Raw genomic sequence first — 17,182 nt, 5'->3', positions numbered from 1 at the left:
TGAGCGCCAAAATCTCCACCCCAACACTTCCCTTCAACTTGGGTGTGAGTGGAGCCACCTGGTGGCCCGCCACAATATCACTAAATCGGTTGACATTTTTTCATTACTTTGCAGGTTCTTGTGGGTCAGTGCGCTGAAGAGCAATTTGATGAGTTTGCCTTAAAGCAAATGATTAAGGAGTTTCTAGCCCAGCTGTCAAAACTCAGTGAAGCAATTACAGGAAGAAACTCTCAGCTTGAAGTACCCTCCACATATCTGAACCTGATTAAAATAGAGATCAGCATAATTATTTAAGAAAGGTGTCAACTGGCACCACCAGGCTAACTTACATGGTAGGAGGTTAATTCATACATGCCTGACAAGGTATTTTCATGCTAGAACAGTTTTTTTGGTTGTAACCGAAAAGCTTATAGTGTTTTTATTTAGTAGTAACAGGATTATACACTTTTTTGAAACCTTACATTCATGTGGAAAGAAGAGCAACTGATTTGTGGTAGGTGGATTACTCTAATGTGGTATTGTCATGGCTGCGGAAGCAGACATGTGGAGTGGTGAGAGAAAGGACCCAAGTGCAGGCACTGATGAATGACTGACACGCGAGCTTTATTTACAGTGGGGGAAATGAAATACAAGCAAGTGCTGAACATGGCAGCGGCTAAACTAAAACAAAACCACAACTGGGTGAAACTAAAATATGATACAAAGGAACAAAAGTCTGGGACTAGAAACCCAGGACATGAAACATAAAGACCTGAGACAGAGGAAGACACAGGGCTTAAATACACAGGCAGGACAACGAGCGATTGGGGAACAAGGTGGCAACACAGCCGGGACAAATCACACATAACAAGACAAAGGATGCAAAGCAGAATACCCAGACATAAGGCAAGGACTTTCAAAGTAAAACAGGAAACACGAGACATTCGCAGACTGACTGGATATGAAAACATAGAACACAGGGAAGACACAGTTACTGAAACCAGGAGCTAGAACTACAAATATAAAATGAACAGAAAACCATCAGCAAAACCAAAGCCATGAATAACAAATAATAATGGTATATAACTTAAACACAAAAGCCATGCAGGTATAGTGAAAAACATGAATTCTCCAAAGGGATTGTGTTTAGAGTCTCTTGATTATACAAACTGATCCTTGCCACCAATTGCACACATGTCCATATACTGCGGATGCTTACATTAGAGGTGTTGGTCACTTCTAAAGTGCAGTATTAGAAATAGTGTATGTACAGCATATAGCATGCACGGTGGCAGTGTACAACAATTATTCAGCTTTAACTGATCAAATGGTGAACTGCATGTACGGATCATCATTTCTTCCGGTCAGATGAGTGGCAAATTCTGCGCATGATGGCCTAAATTCTACCGACAAGAGAGCACATCCACAAGTCAAAAATGAGCAGATCTAATAAGGGAAAAACAAGTAATCTAACAAAATGAATACTATGTAAGTGCAGATTTTACACATGCTCAAGAGACAGCTAAAGAAGAATCAATACAGTTTATAAGGTTGACCCCCTTTATTTGAAATCGAAGCTAGTTGTGCAGTCTTAGAGGCAGCTGTTCTCTAGAGGCAGGTAAAGGGCAGGATTCATCTAGAAAAGTGCTGCTTTATTAAAATTCTTCTACTTTAAAAGATGTGTGTAGAAGAACACAAATCACCATTTAGGGTCGAGTCAGGTCCTGAGCATACCTCTATTAATTAAGTTACTGTGCCTTGTGATTAATCCACACATTGCTGGTGTCGTTTTCTGCTGCAGGATTTGTTAAAGTTTCTGTTATTGCCTAATCTCTGAGTAGAAATGTGATTAAAACCCTGAAGCACTGCAAACCTATCGGCTCACTGCAAGACAGAACCTGGCTGCCTAACACGCATCCTTGCTTTTCTTTGGATTCTCCTCCTTCTCGTGCACCACATTAATTCTACTCTGTATAAAACCAGCATTTTGTCATTGTTATTATTATTGTTATTATTACTGAGGACCAGAAATATTTGGATCTTAGCCCTATACAAGCAGGGTGATTGTGAAGGATTAGAGGACAGAGCCCAAGTTTTGGCACTCGGCCACCCAAAGCAATTATGTGCTTGTTCTGGTAATACCTTCTCTCATTCCAAATAAATGAAAACACCTGATGGCAACAATCACAACCACACCACACAGCTTAAGATGTTCTATTCTGTGTTAAAAAAGATCTTTTGTAGTAAATTATGGATGGCAAATTTAGTTCATTGTGTTTGTAGGATTTATTTAAATGCTATTTTGTTGCATTTGTTGCCTCTAGAAGCACTACATGTTTAAATGTAAGCACACAATAAATATCCACCAAAGTTGAAGGTCAACTTAATAATTTATGGATTAAAAATTGACAAAAAAAAAACCCTGAGAACTTAGATACCATTACCAGTGTGGTGGTTTTGTCTACACATAAAATGTACTATATAAAAATGTTAAATATTGTGTCAAGTTTGACCTCTGGCTTGTTCTAGGTCAACAGCTGATCTGAAGGCCAAAGTGATGATAAAGCTACGTATAGCTATTTAAAACTACGTTTCTCACTGCCATTGTTCGTGTTGACAAACTACAAGCATAGAGGGAATCCTATTCTAAATAATGTTTTTAAATATCACATTACTTTGTGCTTTTTTTGTACCTGTTCTTTTGTTTTTAAAGCTGTACATAAAATTCAAATGCCACAATTAGAAAATTATACTGGTATCTGGGTATTCTAAATATCACGTTATAGTTTGCAAAAAAAAATCATGTCACATTTGACCTCTGATCTCACTTTCGCACTTCACGTCTGCCTTTCTTTCAAATTCTAAAAATCTTTAGTTAAAAGTATTGTTTGCTGCCTACAGTAGTTAGAAATGCACTGTAATATAATATTATATAATAAACTCAAGTTATTGGTGTCCAGTTATTTATAAAGCAATAGATGTTATCCATCTGTCACGCTTCCTTTTTTTTTATTGCACTACAGAAGTACGTTAAAAACAAAAAACAAAGAAAAGAAAATGAATGTATAGAAAATACAATACTTTTCCCTTAAGAGTAGATGCTGCCCAGAGAGTAATGTGTTTTCTGAAGCGCAGTACTTTGAGCTGTCCAGTCTTACGTGGCTTCTGCAAGGTGCCCGATAATCCTGGCAGAGTGGGACCTCATTCTCTTTTTCTTGTCTTTGCTGCAAACTGAACTGTCCAACTGCACCCGGTTATTTTTAGGATACACTATACAGTCACGCCGTCGCGAATGTAACGCAATAGCTGCTATAACATTATAGGCCATAATAACCCATAAGGTCGCCATACCATAATCGGCTGAACAGATTTAGGCAAGCCTGCGGTCATGTTATTTAGATTCGGCGTCATTCTCACTCCGGAGTCCTCGGAGGTCGACGTCTTTGTTTTGGGTTCGCGTGCTGAAATGGGGAACTGGGACCCGAACAGAGCGGTTCGGATGAAAGCCACACAGAAACTCCCGTCACCCGCAGAACCGTGTCTGTGGATCGGTGAGGTGCACCTGGCCGAGCCCCACAGAGACACACTGTGGTTCAAGTTCATCCAAAGAGTCAGAGGCACCTTTATCTGGGAAGGTACCTGTGCACTTCTGGTTTAATGCGCATCACATCTGGTTCACATGTAGACGGTTTTCCAGACGTCTCACAGATTTGCTGTAATTACTGTAAGGTTAGCGGGGAGAGACATAAATATGACTGCGCCATGTTTGGTTGCTATTGTGCAATGTTTTCATAGTGCCACATGATGGCGGTAAGTGACACTAAATGTTCAGTGGCTAACAAATTGCATTGAATCTGCAAACCTAAAAAAGTTTAAAATTTCTGAAAAACATCCGAAAAAACTATTGAGTCTTTTAGTTTAAATTAACAGTTGAAATTCAGCATGTGAATATAACGGTTTACAGATAGAGTTCAGCATTTATACTTCATCATCTGCACCCAGGAATGAATGCACAGTAATGCAATACTGGATTCCTCTGAAAGTTTCTTTAACAGGTAGGATGGATAAATGGATAAAAGGATTCTCATTTGAAATTAGTCATATGGTCCTACTGTTGGACACAGGGGCGTAATTTCCAGGGGGGTAAGGGGGGTTATGACCCCCCAATAATCAGACCCAACCAATATACCCCCCCTCCCCCCAATAAAATTATGAATTATCTTGCATAAATAGGCTGTTGATTTTCTTTACGCATTTCAGGTATTACCAGCAAAATAGTTACATGTTTAATCATCTAGGAATTTATTTATTTATTTAGACATAGATCTTGACCCCCCCAATGTTCAGCACAAAGTTACGCCGATGGTTGGACAGTTTATAACAAGGGTGTCAAACATAAGGCCCTGAGGCCAGAATCAGCCCCCGTCCGTGAAGGATGATCTGATATCCTCGTGTCGGTGTTGTTCCCACATCATCATAATAAATGTTGTTCCAGGTTCAACATTGCAAGTGACCAATCACATTGTTGTGATGTCCCCCTTATGTGCCTTTGAAGAATACCGCCTTAAAAAAATCTACTTCACTTGCAAGAACACAAACCGCTTCTGTCTGCCGATCCAGGAACTTGAATTCTTTGAATTTCAGGATACTTTTCTTTAATAAACGGTAAGCATTATACATATTGTCCTTACAGAGGCGGTTTCTCTTCTCGCAAGTAAAGTAGATTTTTTGAAGGCGTTTGTTTTTTTTCGAGGTCGCGGATGACGTCAGGAGAAGGTGATTGGTTACTTGCAATGTTGAACCTGGAACAACATTATTTATGATGACGAGGGAACAACACCAACACGAGGATATCAGATCGTCCCGGGGATTACTCCAATCTGCCACACTGGATAGCTTTAGAATATAAGAAGTTTTACAACTTCTCCTGTTGATAAAGAATTCCCCCCAGTGGCTATTTATAGTGCATCACAGAAATTAAGTTATTTAACAGTTAAATAACAGAAAAGTGCCTGTTTTTTGTTTGTTTTTTTACAATCTGCTATAGAAATGTATGCTTTTTACAGTGGGCCCAGAAAACTGAAACTCATTTCTATTTTTATGTAATTTGACATATTTTTGTCATACAGTTTAAATCATGCTGACACATTTCTTCTTCGTTTACTACAACACCATCTCTTTGTCATGTAGAAAAACTGAGAAATACTGTTGAAATCTGTTTCTTATTTCAAGACATCTCAGCTAAATGTGTAGTTTAACCTCTTTACACTTTACACTCGAGATCTGGGCCGCATGTGACACACCGTGGAAAATCAGTTTGACGTCCCTGATTTATATGCATTAACGTGCTTGTCATCTTTGTCACCAGGAAGCGGGCCGAGCCATGACAGATGGTGTACATATGATGATAAGAATGTGGTGGATGGCGTGCACTGCCACCCGATCGGCCACTGGATAGAAGAAACGGGGCACACAGATGAGATGAGGCACACCACCAACTTTTACTTCAGTGTGGCTGGTCAGAAGGCCATACATTTCTCCAGGTAATACAGTACATATACACGCTTTCTGCATGATGTTCTAATTATCCTTAATATAGGATAATTTGCAGTGTTATACGTTCGTACACTTCTTAAAATTTCGGTATGTAAAGACAGTTTTGCACTTTTACTAAGTAATTCTATGATGATCACAGTTCAGTGGGTTAGGAAAGGCTGGTTTTATTTTATTTATTTGTTTTGGTGATTGAGGTTTGTGATTTGTGATAGAAGGATAGCAGCGAGACTGAAAGGGAACATTTAAAAGATGGTAGTGAGACCTGCTGTGATGTATGGTTTAGAGATGGTCGCTCTGACAGATTGACAGGAGGCCAAGCTGGAGGTGACAAAGACGAAGATACTAAGATTTTCATTAAGAGTGACCAGGATGGACAGAAGTCGAAATCAGTATATCAGAGGGTCAGCTCTGGTTAAGCAGTTTGAACACAAAGCTAGAGAGGCAAGGCTGAGGTGGTTTGGACGTGAGCAGACGAGGGATAGTGTGCGTATTGGACAAAGGATGGTGAATATGGGGCTGCCAAACTGGTGACAAAGAGGAAGAGCACAGATGTTGAAGTAAAGGCGAAGGATGCTAGCAATAAGGTCAGATAGACACAACTAGTCCATCTAATAAATAGCTCTTTAATCACCATTTTGCAACACATTTCCTTTACTCTGTGTTGCATCTTTTCTCTATAATTGTTACATCTGAGAAATCAACTGGAACAGCTTTGAAATTAATAATACATTTTATTTGTAAAGCACAAAAATGGGCATTTCTATTAAAATAACCCACATGACTCAAGTGCAACATCAAACTAAGATTAAGAAGCAATGTGATTCCATTGTAATTATATCGTTGACATAAAAATTAACGATATAAGTTGAGCTTAGAGTGACAAAAACTCTGAATCTATATTAGAAGATGGTCAAACAAAATTTTAAAAAACAAGCCTCACAATATGAATGGAACAGTGATTTAAAGAAGACACAGATGAGGCAATGCGTATTTCCTCAGGTCATTCCACTTCTGAGGAGCTCTAACCGCAAACACCTCCTTTGTCTTTAAGCATAAGGTGGGAACAGTTAACAGGTTTCTGTCTGAGGAGCTAAAGAACAAGCCTGTTGGATACTTTCATGGTTGTCAGTGGGTGACAGGTCTGGGCTGCAGGTAGGTTAGTTTAGCGCCCCAGACCCTTTTGATACGGAGCTTCCTTCTCTGAAAATGGTGTTATTGGGATGACAGCAAATGTTGATCCAACTATATACCTCATGAGGCAAAAGCCAGCTCAAGCCAGCAGTAAAGAAAAAAAAGTATAGCAAAGTCAATCTGGCAACCTAATGGAAAATAGGGTGTAGTTTATAACTTAATAACCTGAGGTGTAGAGGTGCTAGTACGCACATCTTGTTACCCTCAGACAGAGCCTGAGAGTCACCTGTGGTCCATCTGCATTTCAAACAAGTCTCACCTCACTGAAAGTAGCTCCATGTTTAATATACAGACGTGGGAATGATTTATATATCTGCTCTGCAAACTCTCTGCAAGTAAGTGGATAAAACATCTTCTCGGAAATATAGAAGTATTCCTTTGGGGGGGTTCTTTGTGATTTTTAGCCATTTGAACATTAATATATTCTTTACACCATGTCTAAAACGTCCAGATTGCTACTCGTGTTGTAGCCTGGAGTATATACAAATGGAGATCCACCCCACCGCTCACTCCCAACACCACACTTCCTCTTCAGCCATATACACACACAGATGCATAGACGTAATAATGAAATGCAATGATTTTTGAATCTTTTCTGCAATATTTGCCTAATAATGCTATAAAAATTAGTTAGCTCCTCTGGGGGAAATTAATATCTATATGATTGTTTCTTTGTTTCAGAATTAAGTTTTGGTAATGTTGCCTTCTTTTGTCGGTCTGCAGTTTTAAGAGAGACCAAAACAAGGCCAAAAAGAAGAAGGTGGGAGGTCCCTCTGCTGGAAACTGAGCCTTGGATATTATCACTATGTGGCATGTGTCTTAAAAATTATGCCTCCAAATAGTTACTTGAACAACCTTGAGAATTGCATCACCCTGTCTTCTTACACTTTTCTTACAGTTTTCAAACTTAAGCATATTCAGCAACGAGCCTTGTGCTTTCATCTGTATTGTCCATGAGCGCCTAATTTCTTCTCCGTTCTGACACTAAAACGTCAGAGAAGATTTCTGCGAAGTACTGCAAGCATTAGTCATGTCACCGTGTCCTTTCTTCCTGATAGTCATTGAGTTTAAAAACCTTCATTCTTTACAGGACAGACAAAGCCCGGTTCTCGTCTTTGTTTTTTAACCTTGCCGTTCCTCATTTAGTTATAACTCCTCTGTCACTTTTAAAATGATTACCCATAAAAAAGGTAGACCACTAGCAGTTGTATTATCACCTCCTTAACCTTGCTTGGGTTCTTAAGAGAGAGGAGATGGCATCGTTCAGAATTCATTTGGATTTCTAAGGCAATTCATACAGCGCTGGCTACTTGACTGATACGTTATTCTCTTGCATTGCTTACATTGGATTTCAAGATGGTTTAAAACTGTGAAAGTGAGAAAAGATGAACTTTTAAGTACAAGTGTATTGTTAAACATATGGATATTAAAAAAGTTAATCTCGTAGTGTTGAATTACTATCCTTTCTTGGGTCAAATAAGGTGTAAAAATAAGATCCCAACACCTGTTGTCAGAACATTTTCTGGCTTTTGCTACTCATTTCATGTTCAGGTTGTAGCCAATGAAAATGAAACTTCTGTAGATGTCCTTTGCCTAAGAGCTGGTGCCATAAAAAATATTATAAAATTATATAATAAAAGTTATTTTAGATAGTTTGAAGGATGTGTAGTACTGTGCAAAAGTCTTGAGGCATCCTACATTTTTTTATATTTTGCTTACAAGGAGCCAGACCCTCTTGTCAGTGTTAAGAGGCTTAACACTGACCTATGAATCATTCAAGCATAAAAAGGGAACCTAACTCAGGGGATGAACCAGTCTTGTATGTCTCCTTCCAAAATCTTAGGAAACTGGATTAGAAAATGATGAAAAAAACAAGTGGCAGACCTAAAAAATTAAAAAAAACAAAACAAAAAACCCTGATGAACAGTATCTGAAAGTCACGTATTAAGAAAAATCCAGCACAGACCTGTCAAAGGCCCTAAGAAATGCACGAGGCCCAACAGTTGATCTATCTACTGTTAACTGAAGGCTTCTTAAACATGGTCTTAATAGAAGGGTGGCCATCAAGACGGGAAAATGACATTAAAGTTGAGATATGGCAAATTACAGTCAATGGCAACAGGTCCCGTGGAGTGATGGATCCAAATGTGAAATGGTTTTCTTTGTTGGTTGTTGGGAATCTTATCAACATTGATGGAATTATGAATGCAGAAAACTACCATCAGATTTTTATTCATCATACAATATCATCTGGAAAGCATCTAATGAGCAGCAGCTTCATTTTTCAGCATGACAATGATCCCAACCACACTGCCAATGCAGTAAAAGCATAGCTGGGTAGAAGGGGACCCAAAAAAGACTATCATCCATGGATTGGCCTCCCCAGAGCCTGCATCTCCACATAACTGGAGCAATCTGGAATCATCTTGACAGAATGGAACAAAAGGTTGCCACATCCATAAAATCCAAACTCTGTTTCTGCCTTATATGCTGTATTTCCATGTATGTTTAGCATTTCAATAAATCTCCGCAACCATTTCCCATTTTCCCAGCAAAAAACAAAGAAACCTGGGGTAGCTCAAGACCTTTTTTTTTACAGTACCGTATGTTCATGTTTCAATGAACGCTACATATTGGTCTTAAATGGCAGAGACCAAGTAGTTACACAGCCTACCGGTGCATGCCCTCCGTTTGTAAGGCACAGACTCGGTGCCATGGCATACCAGGCACTTCAGAAATTAGCCCCAGACCCCTGAGGCAGCAAGCACATAACTTGCATAAGAATGAGCTGGCTTGGCTTGTGCCATCAGGTTTTAATTTGTGTCCAAAGACCTTACAAGGCTTATGTCAAGGACCTGTGTTCAATAGGAAGCACTGTGCCTTTGTATCTTCCCTGTTAATAGCTTTTTAAATTAGTCTCTCAGACCTTGCATCCATATAGCCCAAAGTGTTACACACACTCTGCAGTAAGTCATTATAACATTTGCGGGGAGACCACTCACTTTGTAGCTGGTAAGTCATCTGTCAAGCTCATATTTAGAGAGAAGGCCCAAGGCTTACTCAGCCTTTTTTTATGATGTTTATCATTTTTATTTCAACAGATTGAGACATTTGTTTTTCAGTTTGATTCACAACTAAAGACCAGAGACAAAAAAAGGCATCTTTCTCATAAGATAGGATATTACTGCACTTCTAAGTGTATGAGCTCATGAAAAGGAAAAAAATAAACTCTTAGAATCGTCCAGTGCATCTTTTGTTTCCATTTTAAAATAAACTAGTAGGAAAAAATGCTACACACATTCGAAAGGTAACAAGAAATCAGGTTATACACAACTTGTTGTTTTTCGGTTTATATTGGCTGCTTGGTTCATATAATAAGAGTCCTTCCATCCATCCATTTTCTTAACCACTTATCAAGGGTCATAGGAGGGCTCCAGCCTATCTCAGCAATTGTCAACTGGTAACCAGTCCAACACGGGGATGATAGAGAGGGGCAATTTATGCATTTAGAATTTAGAATTTGTACCATAACCAGTACTATGGGAGGAAGGCACAGTGGAAACAACAAGACTCCACACAATTCATCCACATATGACATATCGCTAAACTGTGATATGATGAGGTTTGTGGGGAGGGAAAAACAGAGGTGAAGTTAAGCTCCAGATACTTCCACTGCAGAGCTGCTCTGGGACATCAGGTATTAAAGGCGTCGCCTTTGTTTTGCCTGTCACGTCCTAGTCGCTGACTTTATGCATGCTAATGAACACCAGTGGAGTCTGCCTCAAACCAGAGTGGTCGGGAAGAAAATTAGGGGGATGAGGGGGTCAATAAAGCATCACTACTATGAGGAACAGTGTGAAGAAGGTAAGACAATGACACATAAGTGAACCACTTTTGCTTACTGTTGATCTATAATGGTCAGCTTTGTTCTGATAGCTCTGTCATCATTGCTTTGCTTATAGGAGCACCTTGAAAGTCCTAGCTATTCCATCAGCCTCTGTGTTACCTATTTTATTTGTTACCCACTGAGAGTTTTAGGCTCTCTTGATGGATTTTAAATGTGTTTTCACATTTCATTCTTCTTTATTCTTTATTATGCATATTATATACTTGATAAACACATAGTTAGAGACTGTGACACTTGAAAGTTTTTTAATGGATGGTCTGGCTAGTAGGATCTAAGAAAAAATTGAGATGAAAATGACTTGTTAGAAGGTTAGAACATTTAGCACATAATCATCACTTTAACATACAAGTAAATAATCAGTGTACACGTCTTTTTATTGACCCCAGGGTGCTGCCACGTATTTGGCTGGGCAGCTGCCCTCGACAGGTGGAACACGTGACAGTAAAGATGAAGTATGAACTGGGAATTACTGCAGTGATGAACTTCCAGACAGAGTGGGATGTGGTGAACAATTCCTACGGCTGCCGGCGTAACCCCGACGAAACCATGACCCCAGAGACCATGATGCATTTGTACAGAGACTGTGGCCTTGTGTATGTGTGGCTGCCCACACCGGACATGAGCACTGAGGGTAAGGACGATTTTCTGGTCATACAAGGTTGAAGAAAAAGCCCTTTTTAATTCCTAGTAGAACCTCTTAAGTGTGTTTAACCCCATTAAAACATTATGAACTTAGAGCTATTCAAAGGTTCAACATGAGACTGGGAATTCTGTTCGGAGGGTAAAGCTCGATGGACAGTAATAGAAAAACAAATTGAAGATGTCCAGAAAAAAAAAAGTTTTATAGTCTAGGTTTAATCCATGTGTGAGAAAAGCAGGCCCTATGCCTTTGATCAATTTAATTTGGACATTCATCAAGACAGAAATGCCCATTTGATATCAATTCTTCCACAGATGACTGAGAGTGTGAGTACGGGATGAGAACAGCCTGTATCAGCAATTATATTCCATCAGCAATTACACAGAGCAGGATATTATAGAAGGAACCATTCATTACAAATAAAGATGCAGATTTGTTTGAGTGCAGTGGGACAAAAACTGTACCTGTGGCCTGCAAGTAGAAAAAAGTGTTGTGATTAGATAAATTATCAGCATATTCTTAATCTTAGACACTGGTATATGTCTAAGATGCTGGTTTGTTCTGTGAGGTCATTTTTATCCCATGATGAGTTATTTCCAATATGATGGGAGCGGTCTGTCCCAGGATCTATTCATATGGAATAAGTGATCACTGTATGCTTGGATGAGGGGGAAAATGACCTCAAAGTCATCACATTCCTACCTAATTGAACACCAATGAGGGATTTTCAGCATTTTCTATGTTTCTTTATGACCATCATCAAAACATCAAATGAGAGACTATCTTTTGGAAAAAATGGCCATCTATCCCTCCATTAGAGTTGCAGGCACACTGAAACTGTTCTGGCAGGATGCTGTGGCCAAACACTTTAATAGCGAATTTTGTTGGGGGGTTTTTTTTCCATTTATTACCAATCTCGTTGGCCAGAAACTTTAAAAAACACATTTGAGCTATGGGAATGCATTCAGTCTTTCTTACCTATAGTAATTACAGCTACAGGTAACTGCCCCCAGCAAATGCACTGTTTATTTCTGTTTGAGTAATGTCAGTATAAAAACTACAGCCTGCAGCACAGGAGCATTACTTAGCTCGAAAAAATGTAAAGATTTAATCCATCAGGAATTAACTGACCTGTTGCTGCATGCCACAGACTGCAGTAAAGACAGAAATTATGGAGAGGGCTTCCCCTTCCAGTCCTTTAATTGAAATAAGTAGGATAAGAAAAATACACAAATACTCAGTATCTCTTTTATGAGTTGCCGTCTTCTTCTGCAGGCCGGATCAGGATGCTTCCTCAGGCTGTATTCTTGCTTCATGGTCTCCTAGAGAATGGCCACACAGTCTATGTCCACTGTAACGCTGGAGTGGGGAGGTCGACTGCAGCTGTGTGTGGCCTGCTCATGTATGTCCTCGGGTGGACCCTGAGGAAGGTGCAGTACTTTGTAGCAGCAAGGAGACCAGCAGTGTACATCGATGAGGAAGCTTTAGTCAAAGCTGAGGCAGACTTCCTTCAAAAGTTTGGCCGGCTGCGCTCATCTATGTCTGACCCTGAAACATGAGATCCGAGTGGCTTTGTGCTTGAAATCTGAAGCTGAATCCTCTGGACTTTCTGAGAAATAAAATGATTGAAAACTCAAAACAATTCTTGATGTGCAAAATTTTAAAAAATAAAATCTGTATCTCGACTTTAATCCAATGTATGTAAATGACTCACTTCAGACCAAGTATCTGAGAGTGTTCTGGCAGCAGAAATGTCAATCAATCCAACTGGTGTGTGAGCTTTTAAAAGCTGGGGTAGGCAGTATGTTTTTGGCGTCACTGGGCAAATAATCCCATCTAGGCTTTCGGCGTATTGTATTTTAAATGTTCTTAAGAGGTACTCGACTCCTGCTCCTCCACTGGGCTCTATTTTCAGGCTTCAAAAACATCTAGTCTGTTATGGGACCTTAAAAAAAAGCAGAAAGGTTATAAAGTCTTAATAGGAAGCAAAGTGTGGCGGTTCAGTGGGTACTTTTTATACCACTGACTAATCTTCTGCTGTATGAATATCGTGCATACACCCATGCTCATCTGGTTGGAGGGGATTGGAGAGAGATGACAGCTGCAGGAGGAGATGTGGCTTTAAAAAAAAATCTGGCTCCCCCTCTTTCAGGGCCTTAACTCAGCCTTTAAAAATATACACTTGCAAATTGAGGGCTTGGACTCAGCACATGTCCACGTGGGTGCTTGTAAAGTTCTTTTCTTTTAATGCTTTTTGAAGTTTTAATGAACAAACAAAGCTGATGTTTTGGGCAAACATTAGAGACTCTTTTAAAAGTTTAAAGCAACTAAATCGCAGGAACTATGCTGGTTGATATTTCTCATTTCCTGCATGCAGGAAGTAGGTCAATTATTAAGAGAAACATACATTTTCTGTGTTGTTTTGTGTTTGTTTTTTTGTCATTTCTGAGAATCTCTTCTTTCTTTTCAGAAAGGAAATTTGTAATTTCCCAGGTTTTAGAGATGGAACTTAATGCTGCATGAAAATGACTCTGTGCCAAAGCTACAAATGAAAATTTAAAACTAATATATCAATAATGTCTCTCCCTGTGTGTATGAGAGGAACTCAGCTCTCGGGCATCAAAGAATATAGCTCGTTCTCTCTCTCACTCTGAGCGCTTGATAGCATTTCATGTTTTATTTACCTGACAGATGCTCTTCCAATCATCTGCTGAATAAGAAAAAAACATCTCTTCTAGACCGTTTTAATGCATACATAACAGCCCATTAAGACACGGAGCATTATTTGTTGTCATTTCTGAACATTTGACTACACTGTTATTGTGACGATGCTGCATTTGCTTTTCTTCAGAAGATGTTTTTGTTAAGAAAATTAGTGAATTAGAATATCAAAGATTTCTTCCCTCTAGCACAAATCTGTATACTTTTTTATTAGTGTCTGTGAGTCTCTGCAGAAGGCAGCACCATTATGAGGGGATCAGCGGGGATGGGTGGGTGGATAGAGCTAAGCACCTGTGCTATTCAAAGTGAATCATCACGGTTTTCTAAAGATCTAAAAATATTCAGAAAACTGAACATGAAGGAAAATGCTTTTCTATATTTATTTTCAGTTTTTTTGTTTTCTAAGGTATCAACATTGATTTGACAGAAAATCATGTGTTATGTTTGTGTGCATCTTATTGTATGAACAGTATATTAGTAGTGTTGGGCTTGCCGTGTCTTAGATATCAAAGTAGCTGATAAACATGCTGTAATTATTGAAATGGATTACTGTCAATGATTGATCGCAAAGCATCTGAACCCCATATGATTTGCTGTTGCATGTAGTTGCATTCAAATTCAAGTACAGAGACGATTTGCAACTGACACAGAACATTTAAAAAATGAAAGAAAAAACCCCCGCCAGTGCACCAACACTTGTGTTGTGTCTATTATTTTGCCCTGCAATAGCTGTGCATGGCATCAGCTTGTATATACTCTCTTTGCTCGGTCTTCTAGATCCACTTCATGCTGAAAGCGTCACAGATCATTGCTTTTCATTTCCTTCTGCAGTTTACCCTCTGTTTTTTATGCCTTCATGGATCAACTGAGACCGACAATGTCTTCTATTTTATCTTTACTGTAAATTGAAACATTAATAATAAAACTGAGCAGTCATTTAGAAGTAACATCATCTTAGAGTTTGAGCCACATTGCGCTTTATGCTGTTTGTCATTTTTCTGTCCTCTGCTTTTCTCTCTTTCTCGTCACTCCAATTAGCAGCAGCAGGTGGCCCTCCCACCCTGAGCGTGGTTCTGTGTGAAACTCTTCCCCCCCACCCCCACCCACCCACCCACTGTTGCAAAGAGCTTATTCATTTAGATGGATAGTTTCCATCTCTAATGTTGTAGGGTCTTGACTTCACAGTATACAATGCCTCAAAATGACTTTTGCAGCCATTTAGTGTTGGGTTCAAATGTTCAGACACATCTAAGCAATCACATCTCCCCTCTGTGAGTAAGCTCTTGGCTTGGTGTTGATAATGCATTGGTGTAAAAGGTGGATAGCGTTCACTGACTTCAATTAAAATCTAACAGAGTACACTTTGTACTTCAGTGCCGTCCTCAGCATTCATGTTCACTATGTAAACTAAATAAAAAAGGATTTACTATATGATGCTAAACTGTGAAAAATAATGAGCACCAACACAGTTTTAACCTTGTAAACTTGAATTAAGCATTAAAGGATACAGTTAATCTTAAGTATACCCCCCACAGCTTCAAAAGGCCAGGCAGATCAGCGGATGGGCCCGTATTTAAACTAATTGGACACACATTATAATATTTTGACTTTTAACAGCCAAAACTGAATTTCTTCACATCCTAAGTTTTCTACACATCGAAGACTTTCACAACTGGTGAAATCTAATTAGTTGGAGAAAACGCCACATTCTGAAATAGGAGAAATGCCTGTAAGATGAAAACAAAATATCTTAGCTGTGCTCAGGTACTTTGAAATGATCTTCCCAGCTGTGAAGACTGAATCCCATCATTGTTTGCATGGACGCTGAATCCCAGCAGTGTATCAAAGAGAGAAATTACCCCGATATCTCTTGTAATGCCGGAAGGATCCAAATCAGAACTTCAGACAACTTTCACAACACACCCCTGCAGCGAGTTATAAAACATCCACCTAAACTGTAGACAGATATTAAAGACTATAGACTGATCCTGTAATTTTCTCAATGACCTGAGCTGTGCCACAGGTGAAAAAAGAAATTAAACTGGAAAAGATTAAGTGTAAAATTCAATACTTTATAACAGCTCGAAATCAGGCTGTTTCAGATCAGTTCAATAGTTCTAATTCATTGTGAATTTTGAAAAGGGCAATCCATGACTTGAGACGCAGTACTGATTGAGTGCAGGCACAGTTTACGCCTCTGGTCAAATACACTGATATAAGCTACAACATTAAAACTACCCACCTAATGTGTGGTCAAAACAGCTTGGATCCACAAGGATACATTCAGGTCAGTCAGGGGTTTGCTCCAGGATGCTGGTAACAGAGTTGGGGTCTTGGTTTGTTTGGGCAAATCCTGTAGGTGTTTGATCATACTGGTTTCTGGTGAGTTTTGATGCACTATGCTTCTTGTCACGCCATGGTTTTGAAATAACTATAACTGACATGGTTCAAATTATGCAAAGAAGATGACAGAGCAGACTAAATCTATCACATTCTAACACATAAATGTCACAACTTATAGGGAAATAGTTATTAAAAAACCTTTTACACCAAAAAGTACTGAATCTAAAGAAATCCTCCTTTAAAGTATATTTTTAAAAATTGATGTTATTGAAGTATAATCAGCATACAATCGAGTCAAAGCTTTTTTAATGCTAAGAGAAAATAATTAATAAAAACTATACAAAAAATGTACATGAGACAGCCAAGACAGTTCCTTTGAGGCACTTCAGAGTTCACAATTAGTTGAATAACTTCCATTTATGATCACCAATTCACTCTAACTGATAACCCAAATATCAATCTTGAATAGTACAGACTAAGAAAAACTATAACATTTTATAATTTTAAAAAGATGTATATATCCAACTGTGGATGTTTGCATGGCAAAAGGTAAATAGGATCAGAAGCAAAATTATCACACACTTCCAAACAAAAACTATGATACAGAGCACTGAGCCACACCGTCCATGGGCGCCCCCATTTTGGGTGTTGTGGCTCTGGTTGTGGATGGGAAAGAGTTGTTGAAGCTAAATTGAGACGCAATCAGCAGGCAGAAATATGGCTTCCTGCTGAGAAAGAGCACTATAGGTTCAATGTTTATGTTGAGAGTGTTGATGGAGTTGCACTGTTCCTTCTAGAAAGGCCAATCCATGGTTGATTATGATCATTCAGACAGAGATCTTTAT

The 17,182-nt window shown here is 39.0% G+C and overlaps 1 protein-coding gene across 1 annotated transcript; it reads left to right on the top strand.

Moving 5' to 3' along the window:
* Nucleotides 1-3,096: 3,096 nt before the first annotated feature.
* Nucleotides 3,097-15,082, top strand: epm2a (EPM2A glucan phosphatase, laforin). Its single transcript, XM_005914566.3, has 4 exons — nucleotides 3,097-3,614; nucleotides 5,348-5,522; nucleotides 11,020-11,264; nucleotides 12,549-15,082. The coding sequence occupies exons 1-4, from the start codon at nucleotides 3,368-3,370 to the stop codon at nucleotides 12,830-12,832; spliced, it is 951 nt and encodes a 316-aa protein (XP_005914628.1). The 5' UTR covers nucleotides 3,097-3,367; the 3' UTR covers nucleotides 12,833-15,082.
* The last annotated feature ends 2,100 nt before the right edge of the window (nucleotides 15,083-17,182 follow it).

This window comes from Haplochromis burtoni, unplaced genomic scaffold (genome assembly GCF_018398535.1).
Source record: "Haplochromis burtoni strain Fernald_Lab_line unplaced genomic scaffold, NCSU_Asbu1 Contig_8, whole genome shotgun sequence".
In the NCBI taxonomy this organism is placed as follows: domain Eukaryota; kingdom Metazoa; phylum Chordata; class Actinopteri; order Cichliformes; family Cichlidae; genus Haplochromis; species Haplochromis burtoni.
The sequence above is the reverse complement of the archived record's forward strand: the minus strand, read 5'-3'. Positions and strand labels throughout refer to the sequence as shown.